The sequence below is a fragment of the Cucurbita pepo genome, chromosome LG15 (genome assembly GCF_002806865.2).
Source record: "Cucurbita pepo subsp. pepo cultivar mu-cu-16 chromosome LG15, ASM280686v2, whole genome shotgun sequence".
Lineage (NCBI taxonomy): Eukaryota > Viridiplantae > Streptophyta > Magnoliopsida > Cucurbitales > Cucurbitaceae > Cucurbita > Cucurbita pepo.
Window position 1 is genome coordinate 5219808 of NC_036652.1, and position 21385 is coordinate 5241192.

The 21385-nt window shown below is 36.4% G+C and overlaps 4 protein-coding genes across 5 annotated transcripts; 3 read left to right on the forward strand and 1 right to left on the reverse strand.

The window, feature by feature from the left end:
* Positions 1-726: 726 nt before the first annotated feature.
* On the forward strand, positions 727-8747 carry LOC111776240 (probable protein S-acyltransferase 23). The gene is made up of 14 exons (XM_023655639.1): positions 727-945; positions 1608-1887; positions 2235-2375; positions 2967-3079; positions 3888-3967; positions 4592-4755; positions 4865-5003; positions 5073-5172; positions 5567-5624; positions 5751-5828; positions 5946-6044; positions 6276-6354; positions 6448-6596; positions 8209-8747. The coding sequence occupies exons 2-14, from the start codon at positions 1654-1656 to the stop codon at positions 8392-8394; spliced, it is 1620 nt and encodes a 539-aa protein (XP_023511407.1). The 5' UTR covers positions 727-945; positions 1608-1653; the 3' UTR covers positions 8395-8747.
* Positions 8748-9815: 1068 nt separating this feature from the next.
* Positions 9816-13408, forward strand: LOC111811161 (hemK methyltransferase family member 2-like). Its single transcript, XM_023697911.1, has 3 exons — positions 9816-10128; positions 11273-12065; positions 13134-13408. Exon 2 carries the CDS (start codon positions 11282-11284, stop codon positions 12050-12052), a length of 771 nt encoding a protein of 256 aa, XP_023553679.1. The 5' UTR covers positions 9816-10128; positions 11273-11281; the 3' UTR covers positions 12053-12065; positions 13134-13408.
* Positions 13409-14456: 1048 nt separating this feature from the next.
* Positions 14457-18324, reverse strand: LOC111776398 (L-galactose dehydrogenase). 2 transcript variants are annotated; one of them, XM_023655836.1, is made up of 5 exons: positions 18019-18324; positions 17309-17537; positions 16815-17114; positions 16307-16435; positions 14457-14773 (listed from the first exon to the last, which is right to left on the reverse strand). In XM_023655836.1, exons 1-5 carry the CDS (start codon positions 18198-18200, stop codon positions 14642-14644), a joined length of 972 nt encoding a protein of 323 aa, XP_023511604.1. In that variant the 5' UTR covers positions 18201-18324; the 3' UTR covers positions 14457-14641. The 2 variants fall into 2 exon arrangements, with proteins under 2 accessions (XP_023511604.1, XP_023511605.1); XM_023655837.1 differs by lacking the exons at positions 14457-14773; positions 16307-16435 and adding an exon at positions 16442-16742.
* A 1328-nt stretch (positions 18325-19652) lies between these two features.
* On the forward strand, positions 19653-20504 carry LOC111776306 (ERAD-associated E3 ubiquitin-protein ligase HRD1-like). Its single transcript, XM_023655729.1, has one exon. The coding sequence runs from the start codon at positions 19689-19691 to the stop codon at positions 20394-20396; it is 708 nt and encodes a 235-aa protein (XP_023511497.1). The 5' UTR covers positions 19653-19688; the 3' UTR covers positions 20397-20504.
* Positions 20505-21385: the final 881 nt, after the last annotated feature.

Here is a 21385-nt window from a genome sequence, read left to right on the forward strand (position 1 = left end):
ACAAGCTCATCCAAACACGACCAAGTCCTCACGGTAACCCTCTTGACCCATTAACATATATTCACGTTTTGTGCGATCTCTTATTCCATTCCTGTTCAGCACTTACCAACCTCTCAAAAACTTAACTTTTGTGTTAGATCGACCACTACCCGTTTATACTTAGGGCGTTCCAACGCTTTTCAATAGCACTCGACGTTCATTTTCAAATCTCTCGACCCCGTGTAAGTACCTCTTATATCTTCTTTTACAAACCCTAACCAACCAACATACCACATGCACGTATCACAAAAGATCATGCTTCTCGTATACAAGCTAACACACATATATCACATTCATAACACAACTACATCATGCATGATACTCATGGTATACGCCCCCCATCCTCTAATCTCAAACACCAACACGCTCGTCCAAACACGATCGAGTTCTCACGACCCCTAACTTCTTTCAGGTTCCGCTACGATCTCTCGCTCCATTCATATTTAGCACTTACAAACCTCTCCAAGACTTAACCTTGGTGTCAGATCAACCACTGTCCGTTTATACTTAGGGCGTTCAACGCTTCTCTATAGCACTCGACGTTCATTTTCAAATCTCTCAATCCCGTGTAAGTATCTCTTATATCTTCGTTTACAAACCCTAACCAACCAATTTTATAATTTATATGTGTATATATATATATATATATATACATACAAAAAAAATTGCAAAACGAGGTTCATGGACCTATTTGGCAAGAAAGGAAAAAAAAGGAGAGTTTTTTGGAGTGTATATCCGTTTTTTCAATCTCTTTCAGAGACATTCCGTCAAATCCCACTGCTTAATTCTCGTCGATCCTTCTTCTTCAGTCTTCACTTCACGCCCGCCTTCGAAGATTCCATAGAACTTCTCTAATTTTCTCCATCTCCTCGCAGTAGTTGTCTCGACCCCCCCGTTCTTTCCCTGGTATTGAAAACATTTCTCTATCTTTTTTTTGTTTGTTTAACTGCAATTGTTTGCTTTCCCTTATGATTGATTTTTGGGAACTTCGCTGAATTATGGTAATTTGTTTCGAGTATCCAGAATTCGAAATGAAACTGGTGTGTCAAATTTATGTGGCTGTCGAATTGAGTTGTTTGTTTGTGTTGACGGGTTCGTCTCAAATCGAATTGAGGAGTATTTTGTTGTGACTTGCTCTTATTGACTAGTTTGATCTGATTAAAGTGAAATATAGGTTAGTGATGGTTTTGATGGAGCTTTTAAGAATATGCGCTTATTTCACCGAAGACTACTAAATCTCTACTGGGAATTTTTTGAAATATTGCTTGGGAACCGTTTGCATAACTATATGATTGGCGTTTTCAAGAATTTTTGTTTAAATGGTTCTTATATCAATGATTGTTCGATTCTTTATTGTCCTTTTTTTCTATCAAACAGTGGAATCGTTCTGTTATGTTCTGCCCAAACTGATAGCTTCTATGGTTGAATGAGACCCATGATAATTGTACTCTGTTGATTATTAATTCTTCTCCATCTTTGCATCGATACGGTGCAGAGAAGGTTTTGTTTTGTCGTTTATATTTTTGTACACAAAATTTCACTCTTAGCTATTTTCCTTGGTACTTTAGAGTGCAATCAGCTATCTCCCTGGTTCCTTTTCAAGTTTTACCTCACATGGCTTCGTCTGAGATTGAGGTTGTAGCATCACCCAACTCGAAATCTCAGACAAACCCTGAAGTTGCCATTGTAGACGTTTACTCTGCTTCTGCTTATGGCGACTTCCAGAAAGTGAGGAGTTTCGTTGAAGAGCATGGAGCTTCTGTTTTGGTTCCTGATTCCAACGGGTACTATGCTTTGCAATGGGCTGCTTTAAACAACTTCCCTGATATCGTCCAGTACATCATTGAGGTTTTTTTTTTTATGACCTTTTTGCCTACTTGATTTTAATGATATTCTGTCTGTCTAGATTGTTGGATGTAGATTAATCGTCCCTGTTACATTGCATGTTTTGAGTTCAGTCAGTTGACTTGTTTTATGGAATGTAAAGCTGGCGTAGCATGATTTATGTGTCGTTCCAGATAGAGGAACAAGAATAAAGTTTATTGGATGTGAAGGAAGTGCATGTGTTGGATTTTTGTATTGATGAATTTCATAGCATTAGGGCATTTTTTATGTTGCTCAAGAAGTTTAAATTGATGGTCTTTTGAGGTTTATGTCAGTTCCCTACCAAAGTTTTTGATGATTGTTTTCGTCAGCATGGAGCGGATGTCAATTCCTGTGACAAATTGCAGCAGACAGCGCTTCACTGGGCAGCAGTTCGAGGTTCAATTATGGCTGCGGATGTACTCCTGCTGAATGGAGCTCGAGTGGAGGCAGCTGATATAAATGGGTATCGGGTAACTTTGAATATTTAGCAACTTTTGATTTGGTTAGATATTGACGATACGAGGACAGTTTTCACATATATGATATTTCTTCTGAAAGTTGTGGTTAATTATGAACCTCAGATGCTTTTTACATAGAGATGAGCTCATGTATTTTTGTTCGTGATATTATATTTTAAATTTTAATGGAGAGGATTTCCAGTCTCAAATCTAGTGGAGTATGAATTAATGATATTACTAATGAGGGGATATCTGATATATTGTGAATTTCATATTTAAAACTGTAGAATAGTATTCAGAATGCATTTGCAAAGAAAATTTATGGTTGCCATGATATTAAGCGATGAACGTTTGGTTTCTCATAATATACACTCACCGAAAGATAGTATTGTCCATTTTCAGCATCTTAATTTATTTTGATTTATCGTATTAAAAACCCATTCTGTTTATAGACTGTTTCCTTCATTCATCCTCATGATGGGCTGTTCACTTCATTCGTCGTCATTTACTGTTCAATTGATTTGATTTTTATTCATCATTATTATTCATTAATTTTCTGCGCTCCGTTTGACTCAAATTTGTGCATTTCGGCATGAAATGCAGGCAGTTCATGTTGCTGCTCAATATGGACAGACTGCATTCTTGAATCACATTGTTGCCAAATTCCACGCTGACTTTGACGTTCCAGATAATGAAGGGAGGAGTCCTCTTCATTGGTATGCCCCAAGCCTTTGGATATATACAATAAATACTCTGTCTATCGTTTTAAGCATTTGAACCAAGACAATTAAATGTAGAGATCGATAACATCCCTTTCCCACTTCTTTTTTGGTTTATCTTAGCTGCTGACATCTGTAGTATTCAAAATTGGGATGGTTGAAATAAGTCTTATCTGAAGGTATACTTGGTAATTGTAGCAACTGTGTTATGATGCATACATGCATACATCTCTAAATGGAAAGCTTGGTATATCCCCCTACTGTATTATAATATTTCTATTTAGCATATTTTCAACCTCCTACTGAGTTTTGGTCAATTTTGATCTGGCAAAGATTAATCTAGGCCTATAAAGTCCATCATTTGTTAGTAAGGGATATAATTCAATGCAAACCTCTGGAAACTGAACTGAGGAAGATTTATCTTTATAATGAAGTCAGAAAGGATTTTTTATAAGGTCAACATCGTATGTGGTTTCTCGAGCTCTCAAATATTAATATCTATTGAATTCTCTCTCCTAAAAGGGATTGTTGACTTGGTTGTATTAAGATGTCAAACTCTCGGCTATTTCAAATGATTGATTGTTTCACATTCAATATTGGACTTTATTTTCTGGCCATTCAAATTGTGTAAAAAGTTATTTATTCTCTTGTTCACCTAAACTGATTGATGAACCAAAGGTAGAGGGTGGGCGTACAAATGTCTTCTCTTTATCAATATTATATGGTTTCTTTTGTTTTTCGGTCTCTTCATTTAAAATATATCTAGACGCTTCAGAACGAAAGTTCATCTCATGGTTTCAATCAGGGCTGCATACAAAGGATTTGCAGATACAATTAGACTTCTTTTATTCAGAGATGCAAGCCAAGGAAGACAAGATAAAGAAGGTATACTACACATGCATTTCTGAATTGAGACCAGTGTTATTCTTTGGTTTCTATTTTTTTTAAGTTTTTACTAGTGTCGTTCGAGTGTGATCATCTTCCTGGGTTAGATAGAGAAGAAATATGCCCTTTCAAATTTTAAGCTCTGGAAAGTCTCGTGATAGTTTTGGCTATCTTTTGTACATCTAACGTTGACACATCCAAAAAAAGGGGAAGAAAAGCCATCGTGTGTATTTTCCCGTGTCCCCATATGCTATGTACTTCATTTTTAGGGCTTCCCCCATGTACACTTTTCTTTTTTTTAATTGATTTCTTCATAATGGTAAATTTGCCAGTCATATCTTTCAGTATGACAGCTTCAAAGATGTGATACAATTTTCCAGTTCTTGAATAAGGGCTTGAAATGAGTTAAATTGTTTGAGAAAGAAAACTAAGGCCTCTAAGTGGTTGGTTTTGCACAGGATAACAATTACTTATTGCACTTATAGCGATAATCTAATCACCCCACCAGGTTGTTCAGTTTATGGCAGGGGACACGCTAATTATTTAAATAGTTAATTGCCTATATCTTGATTCATCTAATTATTCTGCCTTAGGTTTCATAAGTTCTTCTATGCTTTTTATTAGGTTGTACCCCTGTGCATTGGGCTGCATTAAGTGGAAATGTGGAGGCATGTACTGTTCTTGTGCATGCCGGAACAAAGCAAGAATTGTTGATCAAAGACAATGCCGGTTATACTCCTTTCCAGCTTGCATCTGATAAAGGTCATCGGCAAATTGCTAATTTCCTTGTATGTTTCCGAACAAAAATGTGGCTTGCTTTTTAATAATGAAGGTTTTATTGACTTGTTTAGATCATTTTCAAGCTGATATGATATTGGGTGTTCTGATATTTTATAGTCTAAAGCACAACCGACACATCACAGCCACTTTGGAGCAAAATTTTGTACTAGGAAGATTAAAAATTTTGGTTATGCCCCTATTTTACTATGTATCATCATCATTCTCGTGATCCTCTTCATCAACTCAGTTCTTGGAGGCAAGTTATCTTCTCATTGAAAATGTCTATTTTACTTGGAGAATATGTCTGACTTATTATTGACTGTAGGCTCTAATCTTGCGAAGGTTACTGCTGTTGTTGGACTTTGGGCATGGGCGGCCCTCTGTTTGACATTTGTTGCTATGATAATGTTTTATACGTGTAGTAGGTAATTCCCTAACCTACCTGGCACATGCTCATTCTCTATCTTTGTAACTTGTCTGATCAGTTCTCTTGACGCCTTATTATTTATATGAGTGATTCTTATAATTTCTCCCCCGAATGACTCGGTTATAAATCATGTCAATCCAAAAGCTTATAGAAATTGATTGCAATTACAAGACTTATGAACATCGTAATGATAACAAGAGCCTACAAGTAGGTTCCCTTTATATGTTACCATGCCAACTGCCATAACGATTTTTGGATCAACAGCAATGATATCGGTTCCTAGTGAGGATACAATACTGTATCCTTCTTTTTTGTAATCTTGAATCTTGAATAATGGAATTGTTCCTCATTTAAAAAAAAAAAATAATGGTAGTTTTTACTATTATGTGCAGCAAGGATCCAGGCTACATAAAAAGACCCGGGGAGTTGGGCAATCCTGCCAATACAGAGGTATATGAGTCTCTGTTTGAGGAATTTCAGTGTTTTGATTTTTAATGGAAAACCTGTTCATTCGTTTATTACTTGTAGTTTACTATTATATTTTATTACATAATTGAATTTCTTGCATTTTTTCAGGATCCTTTGTTGAGCATTGATCTCAACAATTCTTCAGTATGGATGGGGAATTGGTCTCAACTATGCCCCACTTGCAAGGTTTATTTCAGAAACCTTTTGATAAAAATTGATCTTTAAAGGGACATAATCTTGTGGTATAATTGATGAACGTATTTTCTCTGGTGATCTAAGTTGACACTATCACGTTGCTTTCAGATAATTAGACCCGTTCGTTCGAAGCACTGTCCTACTTGTAATCGATGTGTGGAACAGTTTGACCACCACTGCCCGTGGATATCTAATTGTGTGGGGAAGGTGGGAAGATCTGCTTGTTTTTAATTTTGATCTTGGATGTGTTATTCATTTGTGGATCTTATTCTTTAAATTATATAGACAACTAGATGAATTAAGGGATAATTCTGTGCGAACTATTGCAGTTATTGCATACAAATAGATGATATAAGAGACACATTTGGACTATATAGCTTCATGTCACTCTGATTATCTGACAACTTTATTCCGTTAATTTTTTATGATACTTTGCAGCGGAATAAACGGGATTTTTTTGTCTTCGTCTGTTTGGGAACTTTGACATCACTCCTTGCTGGCTGTATTGCCATAAAAAGTATGTCATTTGAGACAAGTGAATGATACAAGTTTGTTTAAGACATCACTTTTCTTCTTTTGAAATTGGTATGAGCTTTCTCTTCTATTGCAGGAATCTATGAAGTGCCTTCAGCATTGCAAACCGGAGAAACTTGGTTTCTTCATGTGGTAGTTCATTATCCCGGAGTCGTTATATTTCTTTTTCTGGACGGTATCATATTTTTGGCTGCCACAACTTTGACCGTGGCTCAGGCATCTCAGGTAATTGTCAAAACCAACACTGTAGCTCAATTTTCCATAACAAGATATAGTATTTTTAGTCGCATCTTCTGGAACCATATACATCTGAGGACATATTGAACCTCTGGTTTTCGTGATAGGATTGGACAACGATAACTTCTTACTCTTAACGTTCTTAATAACATTACACATTTGGTTGATCTCAACCTACTGGATTGAATTTGGAGGAACCTGTAGACTAGTTTCTCAACCTGTCACCAAAAAACCCGTCAGTGTCTTTTGTATACTGTCTTTTCCATACTGTCTTTTCAACCTGTCACCAAAAAACCCGTCAGTGAACTTCATCTTTGTAGGCTAATGTCCTTCATAGAATATTTCAGTGAAAAACTTAAATTCTAGGCAAAAATGGAGCACCGACTAGCAAGAACATTATTCCCTAGTTAGAGCCCATAAACAATGGGAGCATTACTTGTTATGAAAGGAGCTTATACTCTTAACAGATCACTATTTTCATGAATTTCTTCACACAAAAAAAGGCTATAAGAAGGATGCGTTCTAAATGGATCACATTTATTCAAAAGTTTGATTTCCTAATTAAACACAAGGTTCGAAAAAAACTAACAAAGTGGCTAATGCACTTAGTAGAAAGCATTCGTTACCCAGTTCCTCAAGTCACCTAAAATCGATAGACAAACCAAAATAACTAAGCGAACTCTTGGCAAAGATTCGTTTCCTTTGTGGGGATAAGCCGCGCCAATGAGACCTTGCTCTTCCTCAAGCGGAGTTTGCTTATATATGAGGAATCAATCAACAGGAATGTCACCATTTGAGATGTGCACTACCATCTCGAAGAGTTTGGCAATACTAAACTTCCTAGTTTTACCTAGGACCTGGCTACAGTACCATCTTCTTTGAATGTGCAAACGGAAGCCAAGGAGATTGGTGAACGTATTGCCGAACTTCACAAAGAGGTTCACGACCATTTGGAGGTTAGGCTGATTATTTACACCGCTGCCCCAAGTCTTCTGTAGTTGGAGACCTAGTCATGGTTCTAAGGAACTCACGGCTGCCTACCGGAGTTCACGGCGAACTTTTTCCAAAGCAAGTTAGCCCTTTTCCTATTCTCTGGAACACTTTGGTCCTAGTGCCTATAAGGTTGATCTTCCTCCACACTTCAAGATCCATTCCACTTTTAATGTGTCAGATCTTGCCACCTGTCACGCTCCTGATGGTTTCGACCTGGCTTTGGGTATAGTTTGGTTTGAGCTTAGTTCCTTAATTTCTTCTTGGCCATGTTCTTTAAAGCCCCTTTATTTCATTTACTGTGTTACTGTGCAGTAACCTTTAATTGTTGGCAATTAGCGCTTATGAGATCATTTTTTAGTTGCTTGTGGTCAACTGTTTTATCATAGTTTATTTGTTCGTAGTCTGGTTTGTAGCCTATTTTTAGGGTCTCTAAGTTAGAACTCTCAATAGAACAGTGTAGGTTTATCCATATTATGTGGTTTGTGTGTTTTCTGAGTGTTTTTAAAGATTGAAATGTACTATATACCGAACATAATCATGGGAATACCTCGTTTCCGAACTAGTATATTATTGTTGATAGAATGATGAACGATCTTCGTTGATGCAGATAGCACGAAATATCACCACTAACGAAGTGTCAAATGCCATTCGCTATGGATATCTTCGTGGTCCAGATGGGAAATTTCGGAATCCATATAACCATGGATGTCGAAAGAATTGCTCTGATTTCCTCATTCATGGCTATATAGACGACGAGATCGCTTGGCCTCCACTACAGCGTGCTGCCAGTTAGATTGATTGCGATTGCACAGGTTTATGTAAATTAGTCATATTCCTGGACTCTTGGCATCTCAAAACCCTTTAGAGCTGAGTATTGGTCAACGTCGTTGCCCGATATCGTACTGTTGTCGTCTTTATGATTCTTAACCTACGAACGAATTAGAGTGTCCGTGCTGTCTAACCGATATTGTAAGCCAGGAAATAGGATAGAAATGAAAGGTCACAGATAGATAATGTTATTAGTTGCATTACCAAACAGTGAATGCTACAACTGACTGTAAAATTCATTTGGTATAGTTCTGATGTAACTTGGAAACTCTAATTTTCACACCTGAGGATTGAAGATCTTAGCTGCTTGTTTCTCTATTTCGGTGTAAGCTCTCCTGTTCTATGTGCTGATTTTGAAGCTTTTTATGTTACTTTCTTTAGCTTGGCTTGAGAGTTCTCCCTCCCTTTTCCCGTTTTACGTAAAATTATGAGATCCCACGTCGGTTGGGGAGAACGAAACATTCTTTATAAGGGTGTGAAAATCTCTTCCGAGTAGACACGTTTTAAAAATTATGAGGGAAAGCTCCAAATGAAAAGTACGAGGAGGACAATATTTGCAAGCGGTGGGCTTGGGTCGATGCAAAAACTCTTCGACAATGTTGTTTACTAAGTTATATCGTATGTCTTTTGTAAACATCTTGAATATTACATTCCTTTTGTAAATTTCAATCATCGATAAGATTCTCTTATTAAAAAAATATATTTTCTACACTAAAGGTATAATATGTTACCTACAAAATCAAGTTCGTTGGGAGAGAATCAGATATTTGTTATACCGGCCTAATAACTTGTGTATCTACAGGTTCCAATCCTTTTATTCTTTTTCTCAAAAGTCGTGTTCATCACTATTTCGTTGCAACTTAGCAATTACGTTGTTTTGACGATAAAATAATTGTGTCGATATATTTGAATCAAATTTTAAGGTAAAGGGTAGATGCAAAACTACCAATTTGAGCACTATTCAGTTGATTAATACATAGAACGTCTCTAAGTCATTGTGACATAATTAAAACTAATATCATAGTCCATGTGTATTATAAATAATTTAGCCTTCGCACGTCATTTTTAGTAAAATTATATTAAAAAGCTTACCTTTATAATTACTCATTATTTAAAGTTTATAACGCTTGAATCCCGAGAACTCTAATTTATTTATTTATTTATAGATTTAAAAAATACAATATTCTAAGGTTTAAATTATAAATTGAATTAATGAATTTGATTGGTGTTTAAGAAATCAATTAAATTTTAAAAAATGATTTTTTTTTTAATTTATGGGACGCGAAATAAAAAAAATGCATAATTTTTAAAATTTGTTTCAATATTCTTTTTTTAAGTAATAAAATTGTAATTTAACGTTAAATAAAATAATTGTAAAAACCTAAACCCATTTTGCTTTCCCCTCCGTTTCCCCAGCCGCGCACACATTTTCCTTCTTCTTCCGATCTCCACCAACTCCCCGCCGGCACCCTTTTTCCCGCCGCCGCGTCCACTCGTCGGTACTGCAACTTCACTGCCTCACCGCTCCTCTTTTACCTCCGCCGTATGACTCACTGCATTCTTCTGCAACTTCTCGTTGAGGGCCCAGCATTCAATCTTCCTCAATCCCACTGTTCACTTTCTGTCCGCCACCATTAATCCCTCTCTTCAGCCTTCCAGTTTGTTTCACGTTTCCTCGCACCTCCGTTCTCCTTTCCTGGTATTGTATCTATTCTCTATCTTTCTTTTGATTTCAATTGCACTTTTTCCAGTCTGATTGATTTTGTGCTTAATCGCTCGCTGAACTCCACTAATTTGTTTGAAATGTGTTTGTATAAAATTTATCTGTTTGTTGCTTTTTGCTCATTTGCTGGAATCCAAATCGAGTAGTTCGATTTTCTGGATGGTTTCCGAGAAAATTGAATCGATTTTGCTTCCATTTTACTTCTCGACTTATTTTATCTGTCTTTTTCTTGTGTTCTTATGAAAATGAGAAATCGGTGTTCAGTTGCTGATTGAAGTGACGGTTCTGATATTGACCTGTAGGAACACGTTAGTATACCATAAATTTCCGGCAATTGCTCGGAGATTGTCCGGGAACCATCTGAGGAAAGAACTATTGAGATTCGTACATTCGGAAGTTGTGATCGGTTTTCTCAATAAAAAATTGTAATGGTTCTTATATAAAAGATTGTTCATTCCCCCACCCTACTCTTAGAGATATACTAGTTTGACTACCATTCGTAGGTGTAGGAGAAGTTTTTCTCTTCGAATCACGTAAATCTTTGTGTCTTTTTGTTTAATTTCTGTTTGTGGGTGTGTGAGTACGATCGATCTTGCTTCCGCTTCCGCGACAACAATTGGGTACCATAACATTTTGGTTGTGGCATTTAGAGTACAATAATTGGTATCAAAGCATCGAAGGTTGTGGCATTACGACACAACAAGTGGTATCAGAGTATTGAAGGTTGTGGCGTTACAGCATAACAAGTGGTATTAGAGCATTGAAGGTTGTGGCATTACGGCACAACATTTCCAATTAAGCAGTGGGATTCCTCTTGATCATTGATTCCCCTCCCCCATCCTTCTCCATTATTACATCGATTCCATGCAGAGAATGATATGGAGAGGGCTTTTTTTTTTTGTTCATCTTGTTTTGGGTTTCCACCACACGTACTCACTCTTAGCTACTTTCCTTGTTATTGAGAGAGTGCACTCAGCTATCTCCCTTGCTTGGATTTGGTTTCACTTCCTGCCACTCACTTTTTTTGGTGGCCTTTTCTTTTGGATACAATTGTTTCTTATGAACACACACATATATTTTGACAATCGCTCATCTCTTATTATTCATATTTCCATGACAGGTCCAGCACATGTCCTCTTTCAGAACTGCACAAATCCACCTAGTGAGTTCTCATCGTGAGGTTTATGAACCCTGTGATGATTCGTTTGCTTTGGTTGATGCACTTTTAGCTGAGAGAGTTAACTTGTTAAATCATCATCCAACATTGTGCTTAGAAGTTGGCTGTGGTAGTGGCTATGTTATAACATCTCTTGCTCTTATGCTGGGAAAGGAAGCTTCTGGGGCTCACTATATTGCTACAGACATCAACCCTCATGCCATTAGAGTCACCCAGGAGACTCTTGAAGCACATGGGGTTCATGCAGAGTTGGTATCCACTGACATTGCATCTGGTTTGGAGAAGCGACTGGCTGGATCGGTTGATGTATTGGTTGTGAATCCGCCCTATGTTCCGACGCCAGAGGACGAAGTGGGTCGTGATGGAATCGCCTCGGCTTGGGCGGGAGGGGAGAACGGCCGCAGTGTCATTGATAGGATATTGCCAGTTGCAGATGTTCTTCTGTCTGACAAAGGCTGGTTGTACATGGTTACCCTTACAGCCAATAATCCTTCTCAGATATGCCTTCAAATGAGAGAAAAGGGCTATGCTAGTAGAATCGTTGTGCAGAGATCAACTGAAGAAGAGAGTCTTCATGTGATAAAGTTTTGGAAGGATGCTGATCTTCAAGTTGATGGAAAAGAATCAACACATAAAACAGGCCCTGCAAGAGTTGTGGAGTCTCTAATTTCACAATTTCCTCGGCTCTCTTTTTGGAGAAACAACAGCAACACTAACAGATGAATGAGTTATCAGAGTACGTTTCTAGACCTGCATTTCTCATCTTTTTGACCCATTGTTTTGATTTTAATCTTTTGAGCTTTCGTGCTTTCCTTTTTACACTCGACCTAGTAGCTGTTACTGAATGTCTCATTTTAGTGAAAACAGTAAGCATGTGAGGGTCGCTGTTTCTCTTGTCGTAATGTGAGGGTCACAACTTACCGTCTTCTTTTGAGATAGTTAGTTTGTGACATTCTCCCTCACTTGAACTAGTCATCGTCCTCGATGACTTACTTGGGGCACAACTGCTGATAGGTTGTGACATTCTCCCCCACTTAAACTAGTCATCGTCCTCGATGACTTACTTGGGGCTCAACCGCTGTTAGGTTGTGACATTCTCCCCCACTTAAACTAGTCATCATCCTCGATGACTTACTTGGGACAAAACCACTGTTAGGTTGTGACATTCTCCTTCACTTAAACTAGTCATCATCCTCGGTGACTTACTTGGGGCAGAACCACTGTTAGGTTGTGACATTCTCCCCCACTTAAACTAGTCATCGTCTTCGATGACTTACTTGGGGCATAGCCACGGTTAGGTTGTGACATTCTCCCCCACTTACTAGTCATCGTCTTCGACGACTTGGGGCACAACCGTGACACTTAGCCACCTTGTCTAGGTTATGCATACTACTTTGACGAATAAATGTTTTTGTTTTATTTCTACTTTTAACCATGTCTTAGAAAAACCAAGTCAAGTTTTTAAAGCTAAAAGTAGTTTTCTAGCTTTAAAAAACTTATTTTTGTTTTTTTTGGTATTACATTAAGAAAATGGAAAGAAAATCAGTATAATTTTTAAGAAGAAAAAGTCAAATAGTTATCGAATGGGGTCGTTCTCGTTCTTAACTTTCACAACTTCCTTTTGTTTCATGCATGCAAGACCTGATCGATCCACTAATACTTACGAAGTTTTGAAGTTAAAACCACTAGACTCATGCATTCCGTGTGTATAGTATTAGTTTCAGTTTTAACTTGGTACATCGAAGATTGTATCGCGTATAGACTAATTTCAGTAGCCATCTTCTTGGTTGTGTCGGTGTTGCAGGACTCGAGACTCGGCCACACAGCCTCCATTGTTACAAGCAACAAGTCCAACCTTCCATTTTTGTGCATGCCACAGGTTCATACTGTTTGTTTTTGTATACTCAAATACCTTTGTTTTGACCCTATAGCTGCTTAGAGATCTGCCATAGAAGTCATTACACAAACTATCACTTGCTGAGCTTGAAACTTCAAAGCTCTTTGTTCATAGGAAATGATAATTTCATGGACAAGATATTACTGAAGATCTATGAATTGGGTTGTTGCAGTTGCATTAAATGTCTTTCATATGCCATTTGTGACCATCTCAACTCAAACTATTTCTCATCCATTTTTCCTGCTACGTATGTTTTTTTTTTTTTTTAAATTAAGTTACAAATTTAAGTCGGAGGTATTTAGTTTCTAGACTTTTAAAAGTTAAAAGTTAGAATTCCATTTTTATCGTTTGATGGAGGAACCTCATAAGCTCGTTACCTCAAAATTACCTCAAATTATCGAAGGGAAAATGAAATAAAATTAGAGATGGATAGAGAAATTGACACTAATTTTGCAGTGATTTAGTCAAACTCGACTAACTTTCAGACTCTCGTTAGATCAAAACAAATTCAACAGTTTCCACGAATAAACACTTTTTGTCCGGACTGAAAATGATACAAAAGAATGAAGTTTCTTTTAGATGAATTACAATTTAGAAATTTAGAAATTTAGAATTAACTGCAGTTACATTTACATAGATCATGATCATTTCATGATCATTTTACATAGATCATAAAATTAGAGTGCATAATTATGATCTATAAAATTAGAGTACCTTTCATAATTTGATTACGCAATTGTGCTCTCTTGGAATGTTTTTAATAATCATAAAATTAGAGTACCATTACGCAATTGTGCTTTCTTGGAATGCTTTTAATAATTTGATGTAGAATTATTCAAGCTGAACATAATCAAATCTTGCTTGTGGAGTAATTCAAAACTCAAACAAGTGTTCTTGCCTTGAAATATTTGATCAACAAGAATCATTCAAGCTAAACATGATCGATCTTGCTTGTGGATTGATTCAAATCTCAAACAAGTGTTCTTGTCTTGAAATATTCGATTAACAACTTACTTCCCTTGTAGTGATTTCCATATCATTTGATATCAGAATCTTCCCATGGTTTGATTTCATATCACGTGATAACATGATAGCGAGGCCGAGAATTAGTTCATAAATCATTTATTCAGTTAAAACATAAAACAAAACTCCAATTCGGGAGAGATAGGATCAAAGGACAACTGCATCCCAGTCGTAAAACGACTACAGTCTTATCAAAAATGCTACAGAAGAGAATGGGAATCAGGTTAAAGATAGCAGTTGATATACATTCATAAGAACATGTTGATAGAACATTTAAAAGTTGGAGCATCGATAGCCTTACATCCATAACATGTTATACATGATAGTTGTTCGCATGTTCTTTCATTTTTATTCAACATTCAGCATTAAAAAGAAATTAGACATACCAGCAGTCAGCTCTGTTGGATTCCACTTGGCCATGTCTGATTCTTGACAGGGTGAAGGATAGCTTCAACCTCAGATAGAGTTTCCTCATCCCTCCCAAATGTGGCAAGTTCTTCAGCTGCAGCTACGTTTTCCTCCACCTGTTTCAAAATTTTTACAACTTGGTTAAGATTCTATGATGCAATCTTTGAAGAAGTTTGCATGGTCACGAAGAAACTATGAACAAACACTATATGTCAGCTCATTGAGATTGATTTTTAGGGCTTAAATCCAACGAGCCCAATCAGGAGCTCGTTTGGACACTAACATTGTATGAGAATAAATATTCACGACTCTCCACAATGGTATGATATTATCCACTTTGAGTATAAGCTCTCGTGGATTTGCTTTGGGCTTCCCCAAAAGGCCTCGTACCAATGGAGATAATATTCCTCACTTATAAACCTATAAACCTATGATCCTCCACTAAATTAACCAATGTGGGACTCACTCCCAATAATCCTCAACAATCCTCCCCTCGAACAAAGTACACTATAAGCCTCTCTGAGGCTTATGGAGCTCTCGAACAGCCTCCCCTTAATCGAGGCTCGACTCCTTTTCTCTGGAGCCCTCGAACAAAGTACACCTTTTGTTTGACACTTCAATCATTTTTTTACTTCACTTTCGAGACTCACAATCTTTGTTCGATATTTGAGGATTCTATTGTCATAGCTAAGTTTAGGGTATGGCTCTGATACCATGTTAGGAATCACGACTCTCCACAATGGTATGATATTGTCCACTTTGAGCATAAGCTCTCATGGCTTTGCTTTGGGCTTCCCCAAAAGGCCTCATACCAATGGAGATAATATTCCTCACTTATAAACCCATGATCCTCCACTACATTAACCAACATGGGACTCACTCCCAATAATCCTCAATTAATCCTCAACAATTGGTCATAGGATTTTAACATTCTAGGTAGCAATATAGGATGAAAATTATACTTCGAAAAACTAGCTTCTCGTACTATTAGTATTCAAACTAGCAACATGAAACTCCAACATTTTTTCTCCTTGGTCCTCTCTTGCTAACCATTTATGCAATTCTGCTATAATCTTGATCAAAGCCAATAAGAGAGGATACGGACTGTCATCATAAAATCTCCTTTGACGTCTTGGTGCGGGACGATCCCTCTTAAACTATTCTTTCTAATTAAATTTTATATCCAACCAAAAAGGATCATAAATCCAAAGTCAATTCAAAAAGCCTCATGATCTTTTAGGAACTATCCATCCATCAAAAAGAAGTTCATTTAACTTGCTCTCTGCTGTCCCAATTCCTTCCATACAAAAGTTATCTTTTTGCCTATCCCTCCACCTTGTGTGGTCTGCTTGTATCGGTATATTTTCGTTGAATAAAAAAGTAATCTGGTTGACTTTTTTTATCCATGAAAGATAAACAATGTCGGAAAACAAGGACTTCCTCCTCACTGGTGTCGAGGCAAGTTTTTTCAACATCGAAGTAGGCATGTACAAGCATGGACCAGGAAATTACCAACTAATTGATACAGAATGAGTATATACACCATGGCATAGGGGCATGCCATGATCTTCGAAAAAGGAGATTGGACTCGAAAGATATTGAAAGAAATATCGACAAAGAATACTATAAATGTGATTATTGAAAGATACCTGTCTGACAGAGTTCATGCCAACCAGAACCGTTGAAATATCTTTGTTTGACAGACTGTATTGGAGGGCTAACTTTGAAATATGTTTTCCTTTCTTTTTACAAAGAGCAGCTGCAGCTTGGCATGCAGACTGAAGCCATTTAAATTAGAGAACAATATCAGAATCCAATGTAAAGCCAAAGCTCAAACAAAACACAGTTCGAAAAAATAAAAGATAAAATCACAGCACTAGGACAAATGGTTTTGGGTTAGTTTGTATGGTTGAATGAACTAGTCATTACTGCATACTATAATCAACACCTAGAAATTATTTTCATTTCAAGAGATAAAGTTTCCACGATGGGACCTAAACGCCATAAGAGTAAAGAACGAGAAATGTACTCCCCCAAACAAATGTGTTTCCTTTGCGTGACATCAGTCAACTGAAAGTGCTTTCCCTGCATAAGCTTTTAAGTTTCACAATTCAACTATGGAGCTAATGAAAGAAAGGGGGGGGTGAGAAACTGTACCTTCAATTCTGGTGAAGCTGGGTGCCATTCTGGGGGACCATAATCAGTTAGAAGTCCCATTGCTAGAGGAGACGCACTGATTATTCCAATCTCCTTACTCTTTAAGTAAGGTAGCAAATCTAACAATGTTGAATCGTTAATACTGTAGTGACAATATGAAAGAATCACATCAATGGAGCCAGGTGGCACTCGATCAAGCACATACGTAAAAATTTCCAATGGAAGTCCCGTAATACCAATGAAACGAATCTTCCCAGCTTCCCTCAGCTTTTGAAGTGCAGGAATCGTTTCGTTCACAACCTGAAATAAATTTTAGCGGCTGAAGATCCACTTTTTACTTGATATTATAATGCCAATAACCATGTTCATAGCTTTTTAGAACTCAAGGACAAAGTTGTACAACCTATAAAACAAATCCTGTACATGCAAGGTCACATGACCATGTTAATAACTAAAATTCAATGGTCAATGAGTTCTTAAGAAAAGTAACAAACCTGATCAAGAGATCCAAATTCGATATCATGGCAATGCAGTATATCGACATAATCTAGTTGTAGCCTAGCCAAACTCTCATCAATGCTCCTTGTTACCCTCTCAGCACTGAAATCAAAACCCTCAGCATATCTCCCACACTTTGTTGACACTATATATTCACTCCTTGGAACATCTAGAGCTTTTAGTCCCTTACCAAGCATCTTTTCTGATAAGGTCCCTCCATAGTACCTTCACGCATGTCGTCGAAGAGGCAAACCCAAATTCAGTGCTAGAGCCAGAAATCATATAGAAGATAACCAAACTAGCCCTTACATATCCTTACCGATGAACTAAACATATAAAAAATGGAATGATTTATATTTTCCGAAAGCCATTGGCTCTTCCATATCTAAACTTTCAATAACATCAAATCGGACATCAAACCTGGATACACGTAGCAATATTTCAAATCTTTGTTACAACTTACATTTACCTAAACAAATCTCAACAAAAAAGCAACACAAAACTTGCTAGAGCCAAATCGAGCCAACAAATTTCGACGAAAATCAAGCAGGCACAAAGTCAAGTCCAAATAAATGAACATGCAAGACCAAGCATTGAACAAATTCTCAAAACTCTATCTCTATTGTTTGATGTAGAAACTCGTCAATTTCATAAGAAAGCCTCTCTCACTAAGTGAATAGGAAAACAACAGTTACGAATTCCATACGGAGAGGTGTCGAAGAAGTTGATGCCAAGACGAAAGGCTTCACGAACGGAGGCGACGGCATCCTCCTCAGAAACAGGGCCGAAGACGCTGCCGAGAGGCGAGGCACCAAAGCCGACACTGCTGGTTTTGAGGCCGGTGTTTCCCAGCTTCCGAAGCTGGAGCTTGGGATAAGAAGCCGCCATTGATTCCGATGAAGCTCTCAGAATTGGGAACAGAGTACGATCTTCCCAGGAAAGGAAGTGACAAAGGGGATTCCGATTTTGGAAGATAAACGCCAAGTTGAGGGATCGGGTCGCAGATGAGGCACTGCTGTAGCCGCTAGGACAATTAAACAAATTCGTTTTCAAAAGGGCATTTTAGACATTTACTAAATCGAATTTTAATTTTATTCTTTTTTTTTTTTTATATTTTTCAAACGGCATTATTTAATGTTTGAGAACACGACTCCACGCAATGGTATGATATTGTCCACTTTGAACATAAAATCTCATGGCTTTGCCATAACCATTCCTTAAATTAGTCGATGTGGGACTTTCATCATCCAACACCTCCCCTCACCCCTCAAACGACTCATTTGTTCGATATTTGAGGATCTATTAGCACAACTAATACCATGTTAACGAACACGACTCTCCAAAATGGTATGATAATGTCCATTTTGAGTATAAATTCTCATGGCTTTGTTTTGGGTTTCTCCAGAAACCTCACACCAATGGAGAGAATATTCCTTAATTATAAATCTATGATTATTCACTAAACGAGCAGACGTGTAACTCTCATCATCCAACTTAAAAAATCACTAATATTTTATTTAAAAAATATTTTTGAATCATTTCAAAAATACCCTCCAACTTTTTAAAAAAATTCGAAAATATTTTGTATTATATTTTTTAAAAAAAAAATGAGAATTAATATTCTTTATTTTTATAAAAAAAAAAATTAAAAATCTTACCTAGATGAAAACTATTTATCATGTATTTATAGATTATCTTCTAAACTTTTTATATTATTCTAAAAAATTATTAATAGTAACTATAAATAAATATATATATATATATATATATATATATATATATATATATATATATATATATATATATTTAAAAAATTCAAAAATGGTAAAAATATATTATTTATAAATTAAATTCGAAACTTACTTAATTTTTAATTCTAATTATGTCAACGTCTTTATTAAAATGTTGACAACTTATACTAATTTCGCTAAACATGGTAATTTGACTTGACATAACACTAGCCCATAAAAATCTAGTTAAAAAATTAATTAAAATTGAAATTAATAATAATAATAAAAAGTACTCATTGAAATATAAAAATTTATTATAATCAATAAACTGTTTTCATATTTTTTAAATTCANATATTTTTTTGATTGAGCAAAAAAAAAGAAAAAATATTTTATATATATATAGAAAATTTAAAAATATTTTTTTGATTGAGAAAAAAAATAGAAAAAATATTATATATATATATATATATATATATATATATTATATAGAAGATTTAAAAGGAGGAGGATGAATAAAATATTTTAAAAATAAATTAAGAAAAGGAAATAAAAGAAACAACGGAATTTGGAAACCCATAGATTTATATATTTATTTCACAAAGTTTTGATTCAAATTCCGCGCAGAAGCTTTCCAGATCTCTTCAATGGAACATCAAATCTCTCGATACGAAAGCCTGGTGGTGGAAGTACTTACAGATCTTCCGACGCCGTCACGAATTCCAAAACATCCGTCGCGAATCGAACACATCGGCCTAATCTTCACCCTACGTCGCCGTCGCAGCCACTTCGAGGTATCGGAGAACGGCGAACGACGACTAATCCAGCAGCGAGAAACCCTAAAAATTCCACTCTGCGACAATCAATTCCGCGCCGAAATCTTCAATCGAGACGACGATTCTCTGTTCCACAGCCTCTCTTGCAGTTTCCAGAACTTCAAACCAGAAATCGACGCGGAACCGGTAGCCGATGCCCTAATTGAGCGTTGGATTGAAATTAGGGACGAAGCGAATTCGAGAAGCTCGGACAGAGTGTTTCCGATGACGGTGAATTTGACGATATGGCACATTGTGGCTAGGTATGAAATCGGCGTCGGTAGCGGTGGAGACGGCTGCGGAATGGTGCCGGCTTGCGGCGGCGCGGTTGCGAAGATGTTGAGGAGATTGAAGAGGGAAGATGAAGTGGATGGAATTTGTGTGATCTGTTTGGATGAATTGAAGAACAAGAAGAAGAAGAATGGAAGATTTACTTTACAAATGCCTTGTTTACATGTGTTTCATGGGAATTGCATTGAAGATTGGTTGAAGAATAGCCATTATTGTCCCATTTGTAGATTTGAAGTGCCAATCCAATAGAATTCCCCATGGTTTTAGGTTTAGTTTGATCATTATTAGGGTTTCAATTTGCCAGCGATCTCGCTTTTAGTTCGCTTTTGGTTCGCATTTGGTTCATAGGTTTTTCTTATACTCAATTGGTTGAACTAAATCTGTATAAGTCTCGTCACTCCCATCTCATCTCCCTCTCCAATCGACTATCATTTAATATCATGACAAGTATAGTGGTAATCACTTATATATTATCACGAGAAACTATCACAGATGAGACTCGACTTGATTGACTAAACGTCAATTCAGATCAGTTAGAGGTAAAGTCTCCCAAAACTCTAGCTATGAACCACTAGATAATTGTAATTATTCACTTCCTTAAGCCATCATTCAGGAGTCGGAGTTGAGCGATCGGAGATCGGTTGAGGTTAGTGCCTAGAGAAGGAATCACTAAGGTTTCTTCGAAACAAGAAGAATATAAATTCCTCAGGGGAGGACTAGACATAACTTGCCTAAACTTGAATTGGCGTGGAAAGAACGTCATGACATAACTAAAAAGTAATGATTTTAATCATTACTTTTTAAAAAAATTCCCCAAATATCCATCAACGTCGATATTTTTATTAAATTAAAAAAAAAATTATTTTAAATCTTTAATAATTTAATTCAACTTTGTTTATATAAATAATATATTGATTCTATTAAGTCCAAATCTTTAAGATAAATATAATGAAAGAGGAATTAATAGAAATATATTGGAAATAAATAAATAAATCATTTATGTGCCACACGCTTAATCAATTAAATATCCTTAATATTCATCGTGTCAACATTTTCATCAATATTTTAATAAATAATAATTCAAGAAAAATTCAACGCCATTCTTTAAATAGAATTAACATTAGTTATATAAGTTAATATATAAATATCGATGAAATATGAATGTATCAACAAAAGTATTGTGGTTTGAATATAAATTCGAACGTGAATTAAATTTATAGGTATATTTATGCGTATAT